The sequence below is a fragment of the Drosophila busckii genome, chromosome 3R, assembly GCF_011750605.1.
Source record: "Drosophila busckii strain San Diego stock center, stock number 13000-0081.31 chromosome 3R, ASM1175060v1, whole genome shotgun sequence".
Taxonomy (NCBI): Eukaryota; Metazoa; Arthropoda; class Insecta; order Diptera; family Drosophilidae; genus Drosophila; species Drosophila busckii.
Genome location: NC_046607.1, coordinates 5,136,481 through 5,160,660, shown reverse-complemented (window position 1 = coordinate 5,160,660; position 24,180 = coordinate 5,136,481). Strand labels below are relative to the sequence as shown.

The window sequence follows — 24,180 nt, the reverse complement described above, 5'->3', positions numbered from 1 at the left end:
AAAAACATCATATGCTAAAATAAACCAATTTGACATAAATATTAATAGTACATTAATAATTGTTTATAACTAGAAATATTACAAAATAATTTATTATTCATTTGCTGTTCTTATAAGATATTCAACTCAAGCTGTCTGTCAAAATGTTCAAGGTCAACCCTCATATATTCATATATGATATACCCCTATTTATAAAGAAATCTTTATATTGCCCAACACTATGAGCTGTCCAGACTTGTAGTCCAATTAGCTATTTCCGTAGCAAGCAGCTTTCGACAGCCACGCACGCACTCATTTACAAGCAAAAACGTGTCAATAAGCAAACAAACAAAATGTAGATTTGTTAACTAACTGTGGCTCATTTAAAATGCGTACAAAACGCCAACCTAATATGTCTAAGCTGTCTCTTTGTTGTTGTTGTTGCTGTGAAGCGCCGCCAGTTGTTGTTGTTGTTGTTGATTGCCACTTCTAATTAACGATTGTGAAATTCATTGTGACTGTGTTTAGTTATTGTTTTGGGATGAATCAGAGCTGCTGTTGCTGTTGCTATTGTAGCTGTGCTAAAAATAAATACGCGTAGATTATGTGCTAAAAATCTAAATAACTTGTGACGTGCCAAAAGACTTGAACATCACACGAGCCATAACAGCATTAATAGCGTGTGCTAACAATAACAACAAACAGCAGCAGCAGCAGTAACAACAACACCAACAACAATGAGAAATCGTAACTGACTTTCGCGCACACGTCGCATAAAATACTTAGCCAGCTGCCCCGAAGTCAAGTCAAGCCGGTAATTGTCTACAAATGGTAGAAATATGCACATACAAACAAACACATGTATGTACACGTGTCTCTGTATAAGTATAAGTATCTATAGCTGTAGCTGGCTGTGTGTGCATAAGCCGAACCCAAATTTCAGATGCTTAAGCTAAGCCAAAGCCAAAGCCAAAGTCGAAGCCGAAGCTATGGTTTGCAAAGGGGCAATCAAGAATAATCATGTAAACGAAAAGCGTAATGCTTGGCCCACGAAGTCCACGATCCCAATCCCAATCAATGATCCATAAAGCGTTAACAAAAAAAAAAACAGAAGAATAAAAAAGAAATAACACCAAGAGCAGCAATAACAGCAACAACAACAACAACGGCAGCAACAATAAATGCTGCGCGATGACGATTCCACAATTATCAGCGTGCCACAGAAAAGGGTGAAGGCGAAGAGGCGACGGTGACGGCGACGGCGACGTCGGCGCACAGCACATGGCAAAAGACGAAGTCGCGAGTGCTAGTGCGAGTCCGAATCCAAATACCCAGCCACATACAAATGAATTGAAATGCAAACATCTTGTTATGGATGGAAGGCATGTGCTCGCTTGGCTGCCGCTTCAGCAACAGTCAGCGCTGCTCGCGAGCTCTTAAGGCGGGCCGTCGTCCAGACGGACGTCGCAGACAGCGCGGACGGACTGCCAAAAGACCCCAAGCATGCACAATCAGAAGAAGTCAGGCCAAGCAAGCAAGCAAGCAAACAGGCAGGCAGGCAGGCAGTCAGCCGTCGTCGTGGAAATCGGCTGCGAAACAGTTTCCCACGGTATAACAATCACAACCACACACACACACGCACACATACATACATTTTATATACACAGCAAGATAGAGGCGCAGCCGCAGCTCAAGTCATTTTATTGCCCCCATACAAACAACGAACGTAGCGCTCATGAGCAAGAGCGAGCGAGAGAGAGAGCGCGAAACGTGGCCGAGCATACGAAAACAGAAGCCACCACCACCACCACCACCAGCAGAGCGAGAAGGAGACTTGAAACTTGCCTGCGCACGAGGCAAAAAATGCTTCTCACTCGCTCACGTTGGCCCAGCACACGATTGACAACGCTGCCGAGCCTATAAAAAGCACAGCGCCAGCAGCCAGCTGAATCATTCCAAGCAACGACTCTGCCGAGTGCACGTCGCAGCAATAAGCAGCAACTACTTTCAACTTTTGGATTACGCGTCAAACTTATCTTAGTGTAAAGCAAGCAATGGTGCTGGAGATGGAAATGTCCAAGACCTATCAATATCGCAAGGTGATGAAGCCCATGCTGGAGCGCAAGCGCCGCGCCCGCATCAACAAGTGCCTGGATGAGCTTAAAGACATTATGGTCGAGTGTCTGACCCAAGAGGGCGAGCATATTACACGCCTGGAGAAGGCCGACATACTGGAGCTGACCGTGGAGCACATGAAGAAGCTGCGCGCGCAAAAGCAACTGCGTCTGGGCAGCAGCAACAGCAGCAGCAGCAGCTCGTCTGCCAGCAGCAACACATCCGACTCCAAGCTGAGCATTGCGGAAAGCTTTCGCGCCGGCTATGTGCATGCCGCCAACGAAGTGTCCAAGACTCTAGCAGCAGTGCCCGGCGTCAGCGTCGATCTGGGCACACAGCTTATGAGTCATCTGGGCCATCGTCTCAACTACTTGCAAGTGGTAGTGCCTATTGGCGTCAACATGCCCATGCACAGTGCAGATGAACTTCAGAGCAGCAGCAGCAGTCCCAGTCCATCATTGGTTACACCACCGCCTTCGGAATGTGGCAGCGCCAGCGGCAGCTGCAGTCCAGCGCCAAGCGAGGCCAGCACTGGCTCCATGTGGCGTCCCTGGTGAGCGTTTGAGCAGACGGCGGCCTTGAAGCGGCCAAGGCGTTGATACAAACTACAAGCTGACAGCTTGACTGCGAACAGTTAAAGCTCTGGACAAAGTGCTGAACACAGCGCTCGGCAGCAGCAGCAGCAGCAGCTCCTCAAACTGGGAGTCGCCCACTCTGGCAGAGCCATAAATCGGCTAAAGAGTGTTGTCATCTCTAAATATGAATTTAAAACATGATATAATAAAATATGATTCAAAACAAATTAAGCATTGCATTTATTTGACTCAAGTTTGAGTGCTTCAATTTCTAGTCAAGCGATAAGCACAATCATTATAGTAGCCCTTCCGGACAATAATAAAAACACAAAGCAAATCTAAACCGCAAAGCCAAAGCTAAAGCTAAGTCGAGCCGGAAGTCGTTAAATATTTTCCCACACTCTCAGATTCTCTGGCCAAGCTGGCCCCATTAGGCTTGTGCTCGTGCTCATATGCCGGCAATTTTTGTTTGTGCTCCGCGCCGGCGCTGCTGGGGCAATTAAATAATAAAATAAAAAAAAACCTATTTATATATGAGTGTAAAGAAATAAAAATAAAGCCAAGCAACTGAGTTCTAGGAACGTCATTTATTGCGACTTGCTGAGTGTGAGAACCGTGTGCGGGTTTTGTCTGTCAATAAAACTTGGCATTAATATTGCTGTTGCGATGTTGCTGTTGTTGTTGTTGTTGTTGTCGTTGCTTATGACAGCTTTAACAGCGCTTGACCGTTTGGCACATGCGCCGAACAGACCCCCAGACAGAGCAAATTTAGGTTCGCGAACGCGCGGGGCACTTAAAACTAAATGCTATTGGTATTGGTAACGCTTATATCGCGAGTATGTATGTGTCTGTGTGTGTGTGTTGCTTACGGAACTTCAAATTGTACGCTTTGTGTGTCTGGTGTGGACAACTATGATGATGACTACTACCGCCGCTGATTGCTGCTAATCTTTGGCAAATGTGATTAGTCACGTAACATTGGCATATCATCTCATCGCACGGGGTTTTTATATTTATAAATAGCCAAACACAAGACTATAAGAGCGCCAAAGTTGATTATAACAAATAACATATGTTGCTGCTTAAAAACTATTTTCAAAAAATTAGCAAACTTCTGCGCAGAGTACCTTGAACTTGTCTAATGATGCGCAAGTTATTTGGGCCAATCTTACTAACGGTCCATAGAGCTGAGCTCAGCTGAGTTACGTTGCAAAATTGAAAGTACAGTACGGCAAGGCACGCCACGCATGATGCTCTCGGTGACCTCTCGGTGCTCTGGCCCCACACTAATTCCATTTAAAATCATATTTATCCCGGGGCCAGGCAGTGCCACCTACTGCAATCATAATACTTATATACATACATAGACACGTCGCAGAATTTAATGCAGGCATATTAAAGTAAGCTCAAGACCACCACTTAATAACGTAAAACCGGCCAGCACGAGTGAGATTGAGGCAGCGAAGCAGCGGGCGTGCGGGGGCAGGCAACTATCATTGAGATGCGGCAGTGAATGGCGTTGGCGCAGGCGTTGGGAGTGTGGGGGAGCAGCGCAGTTGAAGGTGGTTGCAGCAGCAGCAACTCGTGCCAGCATCACACACACACACAGACACACATACAGACAGCCCTGTGGGCAGTCAGGTCCAGTGGCAACATGCGCGTGTGCCAATGCAGTGTAACAACATCCCATATTAAAGATATTACAGACTCTATAGCACACCATATAAGCAAGCTCGAGTGTATCTGTATGTGAATGTGTGTCTATCTCGCTTCCTCGCCTTGGCCATAAACATACTAAATTGAGTTCGTTTCGACAAAACGCTGCGCATGCGCCGCACCACAGGCCGCCACAGTTCAAGCTAGCCCAAGCATCCCATCCCGCACCCCTTTTGTTGCTGGCTGGCTGGCTGGCTTGCCTCTGCCTTTAACGATCGTGTGTCCACAGTCATTACAATGTTGGCCAATGCGACGACGCGACGTTAACGTTTGCCGCACACTTACCGCACGCTGCTTTTCTCTTTCAAGTCAGCAGCAGCAGCAGCGGCGGCGGCAGCAGCGTCAGTTACTCCTCATTCCGTTGCCTCGTTGCCGAGTCGTGATCTCGCCCCGTAAGTGGTCTTGTATCTTGAGCAATGCAACACACACACACACAGACACATATATACATAGGCACACACACATATAAAAAAGGGCAGGTGTGTCGATCGTGTGAGAACCACGTTCCAAACCATTTTCTCACGATCTTCGCTTCTGATATTTTTTTGTATTGGGCCTACGTCCCTATATGCCTCAATCCCTCTCCCTTTTTTTACGTGTGTCTGTGTGTGTGTGTGTGTTTAGTTATGTTTGTATATGTGCGTGTCCCTTTCAAGTTGATTCGTATGCAGTTTGTGTTTTGTAGATTTTTAATGACTTGGGCTTGCGTTCGAGCTCGAGCCTGAGCTCAAGTTGAAGTTGCGTTGAGAGTTGAAATCTTTGGTTTCAGTTTCGCTTGCGTATGTACATACGTTCATCATTCATCGGGCTTACCTATAAGATTAAGTATCTTTTGTGCTGTTTGCATGCATTTCCTTCTTTGCCTTTTGCCCAACGTTTTGCTTATTGTCCATTGTCAGAGCCATGCGGCTACGGCTAGGGTTGGGCAAGGATCAGCGATTTTTCATGGATCTTAGCATTGAGCATATGTAAATGTATGCAGCGTGAAAAAGTCAAAGTCAGATATTGTTTTTAAATATGCATAGAATATTTATTTCAATATATATTTAAATACAAGCTTCTTCGTCTTTTCAATCTATCTTAGTTTATAAATTCTATAATTTTTTTTGTTAAGGTTTTAAATGGTAAATTAGTTAGCTTAGTTATGTTAACTAAAGTTTTATTTACCATTTTGAACCTTAACTCAACTCAAGATTTATGTATTTAAATCTTAAGATTGTTAATCAACTGGGACGCAATCTTGCAACCCTAAACGTACCCTCATAATTTAAAAGCATGTCTTGACTATTTTTATGCGCTTGTCTTTAACTGCATTGATTGCTAACAGCTCTCGGGCGTCGTAGGCTACTGGTCTTGAAGCAACAACAACAACAACAACAAAGACGACAACAACGGCTAAAGTAAAGATAAGCAAATGATGCGGGCCGAGCTCTCAAAATTGATATCCTGTCTGTATCGCAAGCTCTGAGTTGGGCCCTTAGGGCTCGACACTTAGCCAGGGCCTTTACCTGATGGCCGAGAGATCAGACAGTACCAAAATGTAATTATAGCTTGCCTTGACCATTGTGCACACGATTTTCTGGCCTGATCCTTTATCGTTCTCTCACTCGCTCTCGATCTTTTTGTTTGGTTGCGCCTTTCTTTTGAGCGACATTGTCGTAACTCGATTAGACACGGCAAGGAATAAGTCTCTAATTTTTTATGTTTGCCTCATCTTATTGTCTGCACACGTGTTCAAGGGACCAATTGCTCCCAGTGGACCTAGAGCTAGACGATTTTCTATTTTTCTTTATGATTACTTTTCACTCTTTTTGTTTCGTTCTTTGCTGTTATAGTTGCTGTTGGATCGGCCTTGGCATTGTTTTCGCTTTTCTTTGTTGCCAGAGAGACCAAAAATGAAACAATAAGAATAAAGCGCAGAAAATTACAACGAATTGTGTGGCAGCGTTGGCTAAGAATGAGCAATAAAAATACGGTTTGTTTCAATTTTTAGCTATATAATTTATTTTTTTTTAAACTTAGTTATCACATGAACTGCGGCTCGTTTTAAAGCTTTTGTGGTGTACTTAATTTTGAACTTAATGCTAGGTGTCTGTCACTTGGACATGGAAGACATTGTGCTAAACTAAACAATCTTTTGCTCTCTAATGTTAGCTCTTGGTGCTTTTGCTTTACCAAGGACGCCAGACATTCTCCTCATCCTCGCTGTCCACCGTCTCGTGTTGCTTGCTGCTGCTGCTGCAAGTGGTGAGCAAGTGTTCGCTGGTGGCGCTGGAGTTGGGGCTGCCGGCGTAGCTGGAGATGGGTGAAATGGGCACGGAGTAGCCATCACGGCTGGCAATGTGCACGGAGAGCGGCGCTGTGACTGGCAGCACCTCCTTGACCGCTGGCTGCAGTTGATTCAAGCGCTGGCCCAAGTGCGTCATGAGTTCTGTGCCCAGGCTGACATTCATGCCGGGCAGTTGAGACAGCGAGCGGGAGACCTCATTGACGGCATGTATATAGCCGGAGCGGAATCCCTCGGCGGGTGTGAGAGAATCCCCAGCGCCAGTGGCGCGCTTATGCTGTCGCTGCTGCTTCATCTTTTGCAGATGTGTGACTGTTAGTTCGAGTATGTCGGCTTTCTCCAGGCGTGTAACATGCTCGCCCTCGGACTCGAGTGTGGCCACCATCAGATCTTTGAGTTCATCGAGGCACTTGTTGATGCGTGCGCGACGCTTGCGCTCCAGCAGAGGCTTCATTACCTTGCGGTACTGGTACGTCTTGGACATTTCTGTTAGTTGCATTGAAGACATTTCGTTTAATTTTAATTTGTAGGCGTTTTAGCTGCGCTGAGCTGTTGCTGCTTTGAGTGTGCAAGACGTTGTGTGTTGCTGTTGGCCTGGACTTCGGTCTTTTATAGCTCGAGCAACAGCAACCCCCATTCTACGTTCGTTTAGCGTCTTCGGCTTGTTGTGGTTCTGGGTTCGGGCACTGTGCTGGCATTTTGTGCAGCGTGTGCTGGCATGAGCATGAGGGTTGCTCGCCGTCGTCGACCCTTCCGCTCTTTCTTATTGTTTGAGCGTATTTCTTTCTTATTGTTGGCACCCTTATCAACGAGCGTACCAGGGAGCAGGATCGCTGCCGCTGCCTTAGCAGGATCGTTTGCCTGTATATGTCTGTGTGTGTGCCAATATCGTGGGAAACACTTTCCTGCTTAGTTTCTCACACCAATGCTCACCTGCCCCTAAGAGCTGGCTGTGCTCCGTTGCATGGGAATTTATTTTCGCCAGCTTGTGTGTGTTTTGTAGCGCAGCTGCCATTTCCCGATTTCTGTTATGATTTGCCTAAGAATTTTTATACATATATGGGCGAGCGAAAGGATAATCAGCTGCATTCGTCATCTCGCTCAGCGATTCATTTGGATCGGATCGCTCTGTGGCGTGGGAACAAACATTCGTGCTTCGAAGGCGTTCCACTGAGGCGGAGCAATAACGAGCAGCACTTCCTGTTATTGTATTGGCATTTCATTTGCGACCTCGTCCTGCACTTGTTTTGGCCCTTTTGTCCTGTGGGAACATTGCTCGTGTGCGTCGTGTGTGCTTAATGTGTGTTACCGTTGCCTTTGGCCTCATTGGCATCTCTTTGTCAGCGTCAGCGTCAAGTCGAGGTCGTGCCGGGGCCAAGCGATGATCTGCCTCGCAGCTCGCAGCTCTCGCGTGTGGCGCACGGTGGACACACTTACGACTGCGCTTTGGCTGTAAGCCTTGCGCGTTCCAGTCTCTTGTAATGTAATAAGAGGAATTGCAATGAAGGGGTGTTGGGTGCACACTTACATGGCATATTGTATGCCAAGACAATAAATTAAAACTTTTAATTTAAAAGTCATGTTTGATATCAATTTCATATTTAGTTTTTTTAAAATGCATACAAGATAATGAAAGCTTAGTGAACTTATGTTTAAATTTGAATACAAAACTTTAATAAATACATTATGCTAAGATGTGTTTATAGTACAGATAGTAATTAATTTTAAAGATCGTTTCATTTGAATTTCACATTGAAATTTTAATAAATTATATATACAAATTAAAGCTAAAAAAATTATTTGCTAAAAAACTTATCACAATTCGAATAAAAACCTTGAATTCAAAATTTAAGCTGCAGAGTGTTTCCATTATTAATAGCAATTATCATATAGATCGCAATTAATAGATCAATTATTATATTTGCTTTCACTGCATCTTTTTCGGAAACTCTCAATAACAACATCTGATTACTTACCCATTTCCGGTTGAAATCAAATAAGCAATTAAATTGAGCTAAAGATGGCTGCTGCTAATTAAACTGGTTTGAGAATCACGCAAATGCTTCACATACTTACAGGCATTCGTGCTGGCCGTTTAACAACTATGCTCGAGTCAATAGTCAATAATTTTTTTTCTCGAGTGATTAAGTATACGCAATTTATATATTTTTAAATAATTTTATTTGTAAAGCATTGGTTGGTATACATAAATATAAGTGGAAGCTCAATGTGGAAGCTCTGAGTTTTGTTATCAAAATAAATTATAAACATATAATGGAGATCATCATAATCATACGCACTTAAAAACTATCACAGGAACATCACATTATCTAATCTCTTAAAATATGAAAAAAATCGAGGTAAAAGCTTGGAAAACTTGCTTACAACTTATTAACTAAAAACCAGAGTAATAAAGCTCTCAATTCGCGATGTTTATCATAATGCTGCTTGGTATTCTCTTCACCAGGGTCGCCAGACATCTTCACCCTTATCTACGTCCAGCTGTGCAGCAGGCGATACTGAACGCTGACGTTTGCAATCTGTTAGATTAACGGGCTCGTTGGCATCTTCGCTGGAGACGGGACTGTGTAGCTGCTGCTTCATATCCTTGAGCTGATGTCCTAGCTGTTGCATTAGGTGAGTGCCAAACTTAAGATCCAGGCCAGGCACAGTAGAGAATATGTGGGAAACCTCATAGGCAGCCTGCGTATAGCCAGCGCGAAATTTGTCAAAGTTCAATGGAGTTGCTGGTGGAGAAGTGGGCGTGGTTGCTGATGTTGTGGGCGTGTCGCTATCACTGCTCTGGGCCAAGCGCTGCTGCTGCTGAGCCTTAAGATAGTTGACCGTCAGCTCTAGTATGTCAGCTTTCTCCAGCTTGTTGACTTGATCGCCGCCTTGAGCGTCCATTGTGTCGACAATAAGATCTTTCAGCTCATCCAAATAGAGATTCATGCGCGCACGTCGCTTACGCTCTAGCAACGGCTTGGTGACCTTGCGATAGTGCTGCGTCTTGGTCATAAATCTTTGACCCTCCACGGCCATGTTGCTGTCTGTGTCTGTTGTTGGTTTAAATGTTGACCAAATGTCGAGTATTGAATGTTAAGGCAGCGCCCAGACACTTGCTGCTTGTTCACCGCACGGTAGTCACTTGAGAAATGATCTTGCCTGAAGGTAAACGCATCCTTTTTGTAGCGGAGAGTCTGCTGCCAGCAGCCAGCAGCGTCGGCGGCGACGGCAGTGTACACTTGCAAAATCCTCCCCTAACTGCTACCACGCAATGCTCAAAACGATCACAGCACAGTGTCGAGCAGAGAGGAACGCAGCGTATCGAAATGATGGCCCAAGACACACATCAATGTCGTGTGTGTGCGTGTGCGTCTTCTCTGCTTGTGGCAAGTTGCACGTGTGCGACAGTAGCTGACACAGCTTGTGGCATGATCAACTAGAAAATACTCTGTAGTGTGTATTGAACATAGAAATTAATTAAAATACTTTTGTTACTTGTTTATATTTTTAATTGAAATGTAAATTGATTCAGCTTTGATGTAAACTGATATTTAATTCTTCTAACTAGCTTTTAGTTGTGTATACCCTTTAAGTAGCAAATACGAAACATAACTGTCATTTGTATGCAGTTGGAGAAAATATTTGTATATAGCTAACATAAATATAAAAAGGTTGATAACTAATAAGCAAATTTAAGTTGTACTAAAGCAGTTACTTTGCAATTTGAATATCTTCATAGCACTTAAATTGATCAAAGAATTGTTTATACTTTTAAGCTGATAAGCTAAAGAGATATTAAGCTTAAATTATTATAATAATCTAATAATATTTATCATATAATAATATTAAATATTCTGTTTAAATTTAATAATATTTATTTAATATTTCTTTCTTTGAGATCTTTAATTTCTTGCAGTGTTGTTATTGAAGCACGATCAGAGTAACACGTTCTCCATATATTTCAGGCAGAGCGGCACTCTCGCGCGCTCTCACTTTTGCCTGACTGGCTTTGTCTTGCGCCTGCGCAACAGGAACAGAGCAAGAGAAAGAGCATGAGCATGAGCATGAGCCAGAGACAAACAAAGGCAGCGACTTAACCAGAGCAACCACCACCACCAATAGCAGCAGTCGCTTACACTTATACTCAGACACACGAGCGAGCTGCGTGCAACAAGAGCAAGAAAAAGAAAAACAACGATAACGACATGACCTCGACCTGGCAGTGGCTGTGTGTCTGTGCGCCTCGCACACTCTTGCATTCGTGCCCCATGCGTGCTATTCCCGTTCCCTTTGGCTACCCTCACTTAAGCCTGAGCTGCAGTGGCAGCGGCAGCGGCAATCTCAACGTTGTCGGCATTGTTGGTTTTTTTCGTTTCTGCTCTTCCCTTTGGCGCAGCGTCGTGTTTGTCGCACATACAACGGACTCGGATCGAGACCCAGACCTCATTTCCTCTTTGGCGCGACATTGCGTTACACTGACGCACAGGAACGGGTCGGGCTCGAGCTCGAGCTCGAGAGAGTGAGAGCGAGCTCGAACTACCACCGCAACCACCACCCGTACCAGTGTGGCAGGCACTTGCCAGCCGGTGTGCCGTTGTTGGAGGCGCATCGTGAGAAAGTTCACTTCAAGCATTCCCACAAGTATTGCGATTGAGTTTTCGAGATTCGGCCCGGTCAGCTGTGGCACTTGCTTGTTTGGGTTTGGTTTGGGTTTATTTTGGCGCGCTCGGCCCATTGACAAAATTCACCTGCTCAGTTTCGGCTTAAGTAAACTGAATGTAAGAGGGTGATTGTGTGTGTCTGAACTCGACCGAGGGTCGCTTGTAATCGCATGCATGAAATCGAGAAGCTAACAAACACACAACTCATGTGGCACAACTGCATTTAATGATGAAGGCACTGATTCCGTTGTTGCTTCGTGGGGGAGGTTTTCAGTCTTGACAGACAAGTGGCTGATATGGGTTGTTGCAAGTGCATCAAACATATATTTGCATATGTTGCAGATCAGAGTTGAAGATACTTAAAAGATTTGCATTATTTTTTTTAACATTTATTGAGAGTAAAGTAAGTTTTTCGACATTGATATATTAAAACAATGAATATTTCACAAATATCTGGAGTTAGCTATAAATTGATAAAATACAATACAGTTAGTTTCCATTTTTGAATACACATATAGGCAACACATACATATACATAGCACAAAAGTTTGTAACGTTTTCTCTAGCCCAATTTGGTTCATATTCATATTGAATTTGTTTTATTTTGATTAAAATCTGCTGTGCGAATTTCACTTATTAGAAAAAAGGAAGAGTAACGGATTAAATTAATGCGTTTAAACATTTTTTTTATAAGAGGTACAAATGTGTAACGTTTTGAATTCGCAATGGATATTCGAAACGATGCTTAAGCCTAAAACTAGAAGTTGCATAAAGTTGCGGACCTGGTGTGTTTACTTAACTATTCAGATTAGTTTTGTTCTTTTTGGCATATAAGAATTTTATTTAAAAAAGCATAATGCTTATAAAATAAATTAAGTAAATTAAATTTTAATGAAGCATTCACTTAAAAGCTGCAAAAAAATATACATAAAAATAAAAAATAAATGCGTGTAAATTACAGAATTTGTTAGTTGCCAGGAGAGATTCTCGTATAATACAAAATAATTAAAAGGCAGCAGCCAATGCTTGCCATTTTGTTAAAGCTTTAAGTTGTTATCCAATCTGGTTAAAGTGCCGTTGCGCATGGGCCATGGCCTAATCAGGAACTGGTGTGTGTGTAGGGCGCTTAACTTTAAATACTACACATTTATAATAAAAAACTACATTTAATATTGATGAACATCGAAAAATTGTTCTCAATTTTTGTTTTTCTGCTGCGTTTCGCTGTCAAAATATATATATGTTTATGCTCTAGCTCTGTTTTCCTCTATTGGTACTAGGTATATTCGTAGGGCTTGTGTTAACAGTATTTGTGTCTTGAGTTCGTATAGACTATTTTTGATTTTCTCTTTTTTCAACCGACGTCACTGGACATTCGCTTTTGTAGCGTTTTGTTTTTTGTACATTTTGGTTTAAAAACATTTTTTAAATAGATTCAAAAAACGCATTAGTTTCGAGAATATTGTGTTGCGTCTAGTGCTTGGATTTGTTGTTGTTATTCATGCAGCTGAAAATAAGACAAAAGTAGCATAAACATATGTAAAATATAAATATTAAAGTTGTAATCTAATTAGCAAATTAGCAATATAAATTGTATAAAAATTGTTCTATGCACTAGTTTTGTAGTTGTAGTTTATGTTTCAACTAATTAGAAGTACGCTATGCAGTTCTGATATAAATGTAAAAAATGTCGCTGTAACGGTTCCCATTTGTTTAGTCTAAGTTAAAACTATTGTAAAATGAAATCACTTGGCAAATCAAATGTGTATTAAACTGTCTGCATCCACTTTATGTTTAACTGTTGTATACTTAAAATAAACATGCGTAAATTTAAGGTACATTTAATTAGTTAACATATACATGTCTTTGATTTTATATTCCTAGTTCTTGTAGTTAAAATTTCAAATCACACACGCTTTTCAATAAGTATATGCATGAGTGTAACAAACATGAACGACATCTAAATACACTACACTACATAAATGTTGTTGTTCGATAACTTTATGTAGACTCTAAATATGTAAACGAAAACGTTTTGTAAATGCTTCAAGGTACTGATAATCATCATACATAGGCGTACAATTCTCAAATGTTTAAAATTCAATTCGCTGACATAACAAAGTGCAATTGCATGTATTCTTTTTGTTTTCTTGTTTTGTTTTTGTTCTGTTTTTTTTAATAACAATATTTGTGCTATATACGAGTTTATATTGTGTGTTAGTAGCTGTTACAATTTTCTGATTAGATTGTTTGTGTGTGCGTTTTTGATTGGGACAATGCTTTAATTTTGGTTACTGGCGGCGCTTAGATAACTACAAATTACAATTGTTTTGCATAGTTAACGATTTTAATTAAATAGTTTAATATCATTTTAGAAATTTTCTTTTGGTGTTAGTAGTTGTTAATTAGCTAAGCTTTTGTGCGCTTCAATTTGTGTTAAATGCTTAATGTGATGGACTTTCGTTCATTCGATGCTTGGCGCGTGATTTGCTGTGAGAGGCGCGACGTAGCGAGCTGACGCTGCCGGAGCAGTTGTCGTAAAAATCTAATGATTCCGATGAGAATGCTGTATATATAAAACGTAATGGTGTTTCGCATAAAGAAAGAGTAAATAGAAAATACAAAAAGTGTACCAAATGTGTTAAAAGTTAAGTTGAATAAACGTTGCTAAAACTCGCTATGCAATAAAAAGCAATATCAACAATTAATGCAGCTAAGTTATAGAATTGCAACAATTAAAAGAACTTACCTTTGTCTGTGGGTGAGCCAAGCGTCAGGCTGCTGAGGCTGGAGCTCAAATTGTAGGGACGTGGTGAGGGTGGCACAGGCGCTGGCTCATCTCCAGGCAGACACGTTTCCACCATAGCCTCCAAGCAGTTAACAAACAGTTCCGAAGATTCACCCATCATGTTGTACTAAAAAAAAAACAAATATTTTTATTAAATTTGCTATGTGAAAACTTACAAACTTACCTTGGTAAATGGTCCAGCAAAACGCCAGAGTCCGCCAAAGCCACAACTTTGCAAAAAGTGCAGCTGTTGCTGCGATGGATCCTCGCTGGCCAACATATTTTGTATAATGCTCTGCACGGAGTTTAAGACAACTTGATCATGCGACACCGATAATATGTTATTGATCTTCTGATCCAGCAATGAGTGACTGTAGTACGATAGTAAGCATTAGTTGATGTTTCATTTGCTTACATTATAAACTTACATTACTGGAAACACTTTGGGAAATACCACGGAGCCCTCAGCTAAATACTGATATAGCACGCGTGTTTCATTCTCATCCGATGAGTATTTAACCAGCGTGGCTAAGACTGTCAATACTAACGCTTGTATGGACAGATCAGGCAATACCTCGGGATCCAGCAAAACATTTGATTCATTGGACACGGACGAGCGTGAGCCGCGTTCCTATTTGAAATACAAATTATTACTCAATGCTGTCGTTGGCCTAACATTAAGCTAAGACATTTAGATAGTTGTTTATATAAATTGTGTAAATATATAAACTACTTAATAAAACAATATGCATGTTTGTCAATGAGTTCCAATGTAAATGCCATGCAAAATGTTTCACAGAGGTTTTATACAATAGTTAGTCACAGCTAGTTATAGGTGAAAGTATTAGTGGTAAGTAAGAAAATAGCTAGTACAGTGGCTAAGAGAGAAAGAGAGAGAAAGTTGGCTAAGGATAATACCTGACGTTCTTCGATGCCGCTCGCATTATTCGGATCCTTGGTGGTTGGTACCGAAAATGAGCGTTGAGTCTTAAATAAAACTCTCGCATTCTACGTAATGTATGAGATTGTTGTTCGCAGTGTTATGGTTGTTGATGTTGTTTTGTTGTTGTGGTTGTGATCATTATTTGTTGTTGTTTTGTTGATAACGCAAATCAAACGATAAATCAATAACATGTTCATGCGTAGTAGTAGTAGTAGATATGTAGTTATATAAAGTTGATATATTCATGAGAGAGTTACAAGCACCAATTAGATGTGAGAGTAGTCAGCAGGCATATATAGTTTGTTACGTTTTATAGATCATATGATCATATATCAACAAAAAATAAAAACGAGAATAGAAAAAAAGTCAATAAACATTTATTTGAATTAGTTATGAAAGGCTGAGTTTATATAAATGGATAGCCAAAAGTTACTATAGCAAATGTATATAACAACTTTTGTACAACGAATTTGATTCAGATTATATATCAATGAATTAAGATGTATATGCGTGACTTACCTGTAGTGTGGGTACTTTGTGATGACGCGCAAATTGTAAAGCAGATTGATCTAAAATATCCCAGCTCTTCTGACGACGCGACAGCGGCTGACCCAACTAAAATAAATAAATGTAAATATTAAATGCTAACTAAAAGAGTTTGCTGGCAGTTACAGGTTGCATGCCATTGGCTAGTTCGGCATTGTCAAGACTGGCGCCCAGATCTGCAGGCCAACGTGGCAGCGCATGCTTGACATGACAGCGGGAGCGTACTTCCTCCGAGACGGCCACAAGCGCTGTCAGATAGGCCACACTATCGGGAGTAACTTCAAACTTGTCCCGATGCAATGGCTTGGCAATTATGCCCAACAGCATAATAAGCACACGTGAAGTACGTGACACTGTGGTGGGCGTGGGATGGCGAAAGCCCTATTAAGAAAACAACAAACTTTAGTATAAATTATTATAATATATTGCTGCAGCTTACCTTAATCAGATGTCCCACCAGCGCAAAGTGAAAATTGCTGCGAAAAGACAAGCCCACAGCATGATCAAGCTGCTTGAAATGCCATTCGAGCTTCTCGCGCGTCTTCATCATAACCTCGGCAATGGTTTCCTTCTTATCGAAGCAGCCCTGCGACTTGAGTGTGTGCAGATTTTGTTCCAGCAGCGCTAGGCCAGCGGCATACAGTGTAATCTCGTCCAGCTGCAGCACGGATATGGCTACCCAAAAGAGCGCACGATGTATGGGCGACTCGGGACGTAGTAGCGGCTGTATGCGTGTGAGACACATGACCAGCGCCTCAATTAGTATCAAATCATTAAAGGATTCCAGCGCCTTGACCAGTATGCGCAGCAGCTGCTTCACCTCATGATCCGTCACCGTCTTGCTAATGCAGCCGTAGACAATAAGCGCGCGTGGCTGCAGCGCCGGATTATAGCAGAAAGCAAAGCTGCGTGCCAGTGAAGTCCAAGTGTGCAGCCAATCGCAGTCGGGCACATCGCGCATGCAGGCCTCCATTATTTCCAGTAAAGCATCTGTAATAACTTCTAGTGAGGGCAGCGAGAGACGCTCACGATCGGCGGGCAGCGGCTGTGTGACGCGCTCATTGCCCAACCATTTGTCAGTGGGATGGCGACAGCTGGAGCGGAAGGCTGTAACCGCTGCCGACTTGACCTTGCTGATGCCAAAGAGCAGATAGAACTTGGGCAGCGAGAACTCATCCAGCGACAGGCGCAGCACACGCTGCGCTTCCTCGCCAAACGAAGGATTCGTGCAGGTGCAGAGCGAGTGTATTATGTTGATAACCAGGCCGTGGGTAGAGGCGCGCATGGATAGCGAGCCGGAGCAGACCAGAAATGTTATTGTATGGAATAAATACGGCACTGATGTGGCTACATCCAAGCAATTGTTAAAGGACAACATAAGTAGATAGCGTCCCAGTATGGCTATATCATCCCACATCATATGCTGCTCCAGATACTGAGTGGGATTAGTGCAAGATTTATCCATAACGCGGCACATGCGTGTTATAACCTTTTTGGAAACAAGTTGCACATTGGCTGAGGCCAAGGCCACAGCCGTATCTGCCATAATTTCCACCTGTGGCGAGCCCAAGCCATAGGTAATGGACTTGTGCAGAAAATTGTCCAACACCATGTCAATGAGCTCTGGTATTTGACCAATGGAGCCCCAAATTTTGGCCTGCACCGATGGATACATTTCCTTTTGATCTATGGTGAGGCAAATTAGTTTATCAAGAATCTGTGATACTTTGAGTTTCTTGGCATCATCGTTGGACTTGCAGAATTTGGTTAGATTCTTTAGCCAGGGTGTCATGTACTCCAAGCACAAATGCTTCAGCTCTATAGTGCTGCGTTGGAAGCCCTGTATGGACTCTTCCAAAAACTCAAGCGTCAAATGCGGCTCATTGGTGGCCAACTTCTCACTAACGGACTTGATAAAGATGGTGTTGTTGGAGGGTATGCAAAGTCCTTGTGTTTCCAAAAGCTGTCCCTCTATTTTCAAGTCAAAAGTTGCCGTCAAAGCGCAAAGCAAGTTGTAGGCAGCCGTGCGTAGATTGGGATCACATGAGCCCAAGTTAAGCAGCGCCATGTTGAGCAGCGTGCCTGGCACATCCTTGGGTCGTATTTTCTGATGCACTGTCACCGAATCAGGCTGACTAAGCTCCCAGCGATTGCGTATGTGTATAATAGCCTGGACAATGTTGTCACAATCGTTGTGTATGAAACTCAGTTGGCCGCTCTCGTTGGTTATGGACAGCGTAAACTGATTGTCATCCACCAGGCAAACCTCTTCGATTTCCGAAGCATAATACACATCGTTGAGCAGCACGGAATGCGCCAGAACTTTTGTCTTTTCAGCCGAGGTGATTTGTATAGCTGTTGGGCCCACTTTGATGGCCACTTTGGTGTCCTTATGACTCAGCTTAAGCGCATTGCTAAACACTTTTAGATCCTCATCCAATGAGAGCGTTGCGCCAGGCAGCTTTTGCTGCTCCGCATCTATATAATCGCACAGCTTGGGCGGCGATTCCAGAAACAGTAGCTTGCGATTGCCTTTCAAGGGCGCCAAGATGCGATCATGGAACTTTGTATACTCGCGCACCCAAGAGTTGCAGTTGTATATATAAACGGAATGCACATTATCATAAGCCACAGTGGGCAGCACATAGAACCACTTTTGCAGAAATTCCGTTCTAAAGCGATTATCGCTGCAGGTGTGCGTAAAGTCAATGACCACCTCAAAGGGCGAGTGGCAGAAGGGCTTGAGCGTTAGTATAACATGATAAATTAATAAATCTCCATTGGTTTCGCCAATTCTGCAAAGCAAAGCAAATATTTAATTAAAGTTAATATCACCAAAGTTCACAACTTACTTATAGCGTCGTGCTATATAATAAAACACTGGATAGCCCGATTTGCTGGTGCCTGCCTGATAGAATATATTCATAGACTTGAGCGTTTTAAACTCTTCCTTCTCATGCATTTGATGCTTGACCATAATCTCTTCAAAATTAGTGGAAGACATGTCAATGGAGCTCCAGCGTGCATAAGAGCTAAACATCATATGTGAGTCGACAGGTTTGTGCTCCGGCGGGCCCAAGTATGCCAGCAGAGTGGCCATTTTGTCGAACGGTCTGCGGCCAACAGCCTTGTGATCACGACTGCTGGATAGATAGTCGCCAATCTTCTCCTGATGAGTCCACAGCAAACGATGTAAGGCCAGCACATTGGCATCTGATATAAAGCTCATGCTATGCGACGTTTGATCCACAGTCTCGCAATCCGAGGCGATTTGTATAAAGAAGCGACGTCCGGCCTCGAAATGATCGCGTAGAAAATCATTAAAGCAAAGCATGTGCTGCTCCTTGGAAAACTCCACATGGTTGGCTATGTTTTGTAGTATCTTGGACATGAGCATGAGTCCGCGCTTAGCCGAGCTGGGCACCTGTTTGCCCACAATGCCAAGCTCCTGTGGCGAAACTGCAAATGCAAGTTGAATTAATAAATATGCGTTTATATGTAAAGTTTACAAGATATTACCTATAGCCGGATTTATAAAACGCAAAAAGATAACTGTGCCCACAGCGCCAATGTTATTCTGCAGCAGATTCGGGAAGCGCTTGCTCAGCACTTGGTACAAGCAATGGCACATGGAGCGCAGCTGTGGCGGAAAGCGATCTGATGAATTGATAATGGCATCAAATACTTTTTGCGTTAACGCTATCAGATTGTTGCGATGCTCTTCAATGTCCTCATTGGGCTCCAAGCGGGCTGGATCTACCTCAAAGCAAGTCTCTACCTGCTCATCGAGTAGTGGACGTATCAACGGCTCCAGCAGCATTTGCAAATAGCTGGCGCCGTAGATCTTAAAGCAAAACGCCATAATCTTGCTGCCCAGTGAGTTACCGCGGAAAAGCGTCTGCATGCAATCCGAAACCTCCACCTCGCGGTAGAACATATTCCACAACAGCGGCGACAACAAGTGCTTGGCATCAAAGAGCGTGACCAACACACGCGACAGTTCATCCATCTGTGCAGTAGTGACCACATTTGCCAAAGCCATGGCTATGGGCAGTTCTCCCTTGTCGCTAATCATAGTGACCAATTGCACCAGCTGCTCAAAGCGATCGGCCAGCACCGTTTCGGCCAGCGTATCGAACTCTGTGCCTTGTTGTAGAATTTGTGTAAGCACCTCCATGAAGGCGGCGCGTGTTTGCAAATCTGGATTATAGCCCAAGTCGATGGAGTGCATCAGACCAGAATCAATGTTGGCACCCAGTAGATTGGACATGGCTTGTATGGTGGCATTACGCAGCGTTGTCAGCTTGCCAGCTGCCATGCGTGGGCGTGGCGGCAGCAATGGAGTAGTATTGCTGGGGTCCTTCTCTGCTTCGGAGTTGTCAATGCAATCGTTGAGTAAGTTCATAAAAAGCGTAAAGTATTTTAAGAACAGCGCGCTCTTTGCATCCATTAGATCGCCACGATCCGACTCCTCGGGCTGCAGCGGCAGACCGCGCAGCAGTGCAGCCACTGCCTCCATGCAGGCTTGATCTAGGTCGCGAAAGATGAGCGACGTGTTGGTTAGTATTGAAGCATCTGCAGAGCTGGGTGGCGCTATTTGATGCGATGTGCCCATTACCCAGTCTGTTAGATATTCCACTAGCTTATTGCGGAATTTCATCTCCTGACGAAAAGCTAAATCATCGCGGCGCTTCATCATGACCTCCACCAATTGGCAGAGCTTCGTTTTAATTCTTATAGCATAGACATTCATGTCAAGGTGACGCACATAGCGCACTATGCCCAGCATCATGCCCTCAATGCTGGTAACGCCCAAGTGCTCTGAAGGCGATGGCTGTTCCTGGTTGGGATCTTTGTTGGCCTTTGGATCCAGTATAGACTTCATTATATAGATAGTATGCTCGATGAACTGTGTGTTTATATCCGTGACATTTACATTGGCCTGGCCTTGTTGATCAAAGAACTTTTCCACAATAGCTCTGATCTGATCAAACAAAATGGGATATAGCTGTGTAGACATCTCTTCGCCCACCAGCTCCTTGACATTCTTCTGTATATTCAGCCCAATCTTTTCATTGCTGCAGACAAGCAAACGCAGCAGCTGACCTATAAATCTGTAGAAAAAACAAAATAATTTATGCAACTAAGATGAAATGAAAGCTCACTTACTGTGTAACGGGACAGTAACTAACATCCTGTGGTGCTGTAGCTGGTATTGTAGATAATGACATTGTGCTGGGATGCAGTGAGCCATGGCCAGAGCTAGTGGAGCTTGAGTAAAGCGATGCTTGCGCTAGAGAAGCCACCGAGCAGTTGTTCTGCGATTGCTGCAACAATAACTGACGACTGCTGTTGCGTTTTTGCAGACACACACCACCAAGGGCAAGTAGAAACCAGGTCATGTTGGCCCATTCGTTAATTTGTTCCTCCAGATCGTGCTCTGAGCTTTGATGGCTGGCACGACGCTTGCCCATGCCGCGATGGAAAACCTCTGCTTGATTATCCTCGGTCTTGATTTTGGGATAGGTCTGCAGCATTTTGCTGGATACTTCCCAGTTACGAAATGTCTCCTCCCAGGCAGGCTGCACGCCATGCACACAGTGCTCAATCTTGCGCAGCAGCGTCATAATGCGTTTTTGCAAAGTAAGACGACTCAGCACATTGCCATGACTGTTTTCAAAGAAACAAATTCGCGTGTCCGTAGCGGCTGTGAATAGAAATAAATTAATTTAATGTAAGCAACAATCGTAGCATTTGTTAATACATACAAGTAGACAGCTGAGCTAACTCCTGATAGATGTGATAATTAGGCATAATAAAGCCAACGGTTAGCTCATCAGAGCTGCAACAAATCTCAGCCTCTTCGCAGAGCAGTCCAAAACAGGAAAGCGATGTCAGCACAGCATCCAAGTCAACACTCCACAGATACATAAAGAAGACCACCTCCATTTTAATGTGAGCCTGCTTGCATATGGCTATCTGGCTGCCCACATGCGCGTAGTCCTTGTGCCGCTGCAGAAACGTATTGCGACAGATGAGTATCTCTCGCAGCCACTTGAGCACATCCGTATAGTTAGCAATCTGATGTTGTATGAGTTTCTGCGATATGGAGAACAACACCTGCGAACTGACATCCCAAAAGGTATTAATGGGCGCCTCTGGATTCCAAACTTCAATTTTCTCAGGCGCATGCAGTGCCAGCAATGCTTCCATAGCCTCCTGCGCAACATCGGGCAATGTGGTCTGATGCACCAGACTGACCAGACCATTGATTAGCTCAAGCGTAGAGCTTTGCACCTCGTGCGCGACTTTACCTTGCGTCTGTAAGTTAAAAATAATGTTTAGTTTATGTGCTTTGCGAGCTGTTAGGACTTACATTTAGCAGCAGCGTGGGATCAGCGTGTATGAGCCTCACGAGCAGCAGCAAGAGCATCTTATGTGCAGGACCCTCTTCGGGGCGATTTAGACTCTTTTGTGGATCCTTGGACTTGAGTGTTAGTGAAGTTATATAACGCAGTGGCGTGTGCGCAATATAGCCCTGCGTCGCCTTGTTTAGCGTATCCGTAAATAGAGCGCGTAGCTCGGCGGAACGATAGTGCACCACATCGGTTTGGGGCCACCAGGACAGCCGCGGCTGATTTACAATGCGAAACGGATTTTTATTCTGCAGCCGAAAGTCCACATAAATATGGGCCAAGCTAAAATGACAAAGATATTTGATTAGTTTGTAGTTATTCAAATTATTCACAACTTACCGCAATAGCGAGCAAACAATAACAAAATGGTACGCTTGCGGCGAATTAAGATTTAGACAGACTTTCAAAGCCTCTATGTTGTGCGGATTGATGCGAAAGCATGATACCCAGCAATCAATCATTAGCTCAATGTCCGCATAATTATAGCCCTGACCGCGCGAGAAAGGCTTCACTGGATTGAACAGCAGTGCCTTGAGATCGTTCATAAAATACTGTACGAGTTTAAAGACTACATTGTTGGAGTCATTTATATTAATGTAGGTTGAGGCTTTGCATAGTTTAACGCAAGCAATTGCCGAAGATTCGGTAACTTGTTTCGATGGTGAGTGTGGACCCAAGCCACGCTTTATGCTCTCAATAAATTGCCGTGCTGAGAAATCTTTGTCACGCGATGTGGATTGCGCAGATTTTGAGGGCACTTTTTCTTTTTCTTTCTCCTTCTCCGATTGTTGTAGTTCGTTGACAGTAGCCTCCAGGCTGGATGGATTTAATATAAGTAGCAACATTTGTAGTGGCCACACTAAAGTCTTGCTTTTTTTGTTCTCCGATTTAAAGTATTCGACAAAGTCCAAGAGTGGCTCCCAGCACGTGGATATGTCGCGGTTTGTGCCACGCTGCAAGTCCTGAAACTCTTGTGGATGGTATTCAATCCAATTCCATATAGCTTTCTCTAGCGAGTAGAGCAAAATAAGTGGTGGTGCACGCTTAGAGCGAAATTTTGTTATGGTTTCTGAAATTAAAAGTAAAATAAGTAAAATGTTTCGCAGACTTAAGTCAAACTTACCCTGTAATAATTTTGTTAGCTTTTGCATGTCCATGTCAATGTGCTGTATTAGCTCAATGTCATTATAATCGGGATTTTCCTCAGAGCACGATGTTAATTCTTGTATACGTGCTGAGATGCGATTGAATACGGCCGAGAAGTGATTTTGGGAGAGCGCAAAGAGCACCTTGGAGGCCAGTGCTTTCAATTGTGCTGCATTTGGGTTGCTGTCGCTTTGGACGTCCACAAACTGTGAGATTTCACGCAGCAGCAGCTTCACATTCATGGCCTCCTCAAAGCGTGCGGTATCCTTGGTTTGGTTGGTCAGGCAACGCTCTAATGTAGTCAATATAATAACTAAAGATTCAAAGTAGCAGCGATCTGGCTCATGACGATTTTGCAACGCCTTTAAACAGAATTAAATGAATAGTTGTATTTTGCAAGCTATATTTAATGTCTACTTACAGCTTCATTCACGCGTTGTAGCATTTTGGTTAGACCGGAGATGACCAGAGAGAAGCGGTAGCGTGAAATGTGTATAAGACATGCCACCAACTGGTCCTGGCTCATGCGCGCCTGTGTACCATAGGCTCCGATTTTATTTGGCAACTGCAAGTTAAACGCATTTCATTGATTATTTCATTACGCTTCTAAGTATCGGAATGTTTATTCATACAAGTTTGCATTTTCATTCATGCGGTGGTTGAAAAAGTTACATTGTCTTACAATTCATTCATAAACTGTTGCCGGGCATGCAACTACCTGGCGCCCACGCATACAACTACCCCGAGTACACATACACACGCGCCCCCAACGCCCACGCCAAAACAACACCAGCAGGTACATTTTTTCTCTCATTGACTTTGGCGTAGCGAAATGTGGTAAGCAATAGAAAAACACTTACCTGGTCCTCAAATCGTGCCAGCAGACCAGTGGCCCACTCCCCGGGCTTTTGTGTAGCCATTTCTTTCGGTTTTTTGTATATTTAAAGCCTTTGCAAAAGCATTTTAATTAATAAAACGCCACAGCTGTACAATGGTCGTCTT

The 24,180-nt window shown here is 43.3% G+C and overlaps 4 protein-coding genes across 4 annotated transcripts; 1 reads left to right on the top strand and 3 right to left on the bottom strand.

Moving 5' to 3' along the window:
- Positions 1-1,945: 1,945 nt before the first annotated feature.
- On the top strand, positions 1,946-2,891 carry LOC108602112 (enhancer of split mbeta protein). The gene has a single exon (XM_017990137.1). It carries the CDS (start codon positions 2,034-2,036, stop codon positions 2,649-2,651), a length of 618 nt encoding a protein of 205 aa, XP_017845626.1. The 5' UTR covers positions 1,946-2,033; the 3' UTR covers positions 2,652-2,891.
- Positions 2,892-6,430: 3,539 nt separating this feature from the next.
- Positions 6,431-7,239, bottom strand: LOC108602420 (enhancer of split mgamma protein). The gene has a single exon (XM_017990534.1). It carries the CDS (start codon positions 7,178-7,180, stop codon positions 6,557-6,559), a length of 624 nt encoding a protein of 207 aa, XP_017846023.1. The 5' UTR covers positions 7,181-7,239; the 3' UTR covers positions 6,431-6,556.
- Positions 7,240-9,122: 1,883 nt separating this feature from the next.
- On the bottom strand, positions 9,123-9,792 carry LOC108602613 (enhancer of split mdelta protein). Its single transcript, XM_017990751.1, has one exon. It carries the CDS (start codon positions 9,712-9,714, stop codon positions 9,133-9,135), a length of 582 nt encoding a protein of 193 aa, XP_017846240.1. The 5' UTR covers positions 9,715-9,792; the 3' UTR covers positions 9,123-9,132.
- Positions 9,793-12,266: 2,474 nt separating this feature from the next.
- Positions 12,267-23,727, bottom strand: LOC108603745 (neurofibromin). The gene is made up of 16 exons (XM_017992818.2): positions 23,600-23,727; positions 23,156-23,540; positions 22,372-23,101; positions 21,993-22,314; positions 21,385-21,937; positions 20,786-21,323; positions 19,136-20,730; positions 18,469-19,075; positions 16,056-18,411; positions 15,743-15,997; positions 15,590-15,685; positions 15,046-15,135; positions 14,556-14,758; positions 14,312-14,498; positions 14,089-14,254; positions 12,267-12,846 (listed from the first exon to the last, which is right to left on the bottom strand). Exons 1-16 carry the CDS (start codon positions 23,702-23,704, stop codon positions 12,839-12,841), a joined length of 8,196 nt encoding a protein of 2,731 aa, XP_017848307.1. The 5' UTR covers positions 23,705-23,727; the 3' UTR covers positions 12,267-12,838.
- Positions 23,728-24,180: the final 453 nt, after the last annotated feature.

Bases quoted from the DNA above. Each gene is read 5' to 3' on its own strand.
- LOC108602613 (XM_017990751.1), bottom strand. From the start codon at position 9,714: ATGGCCGTGGAGGGTCAAAGATTTATGACCAAGACGCAGCACTATCGC.
- LOC108602420 (XM_017990534.1), bottom strand. From the start codon at position 7,180: ATGTCTTCAATGCAACTAACAGAAATGTCCAAGACGTACCAGTACCGC.
- LOC108603745 (XM_017992818.2), bottom strand. From the start codon at position 23,704: ATGAGCCAGGACCAGTTGGTGGCATGTCTTATACACATTTCACGCTAC. The intron at 18,412-18,468 runs GTAAGTTGTGAA...TTTGCTTTGCAG, and splicing joins TATATAGCACGACGCTATAA to AATTGGCGAAACCAATGGAG. The intron at 15,136-15,589 runs GTAAGTCACGCA...TACATTACGTAG, and splicing joins ACAAAGTACCCACACTACAG to AATGCGAGAGTTTTATTTAA.
- LOC108602112 (XM_017990137.1), top strand. From the start codon at position 2,034: ATGGTGCTGGAGATGGAAATGTCCAAGACCTATCAATATCGCAAGGTG.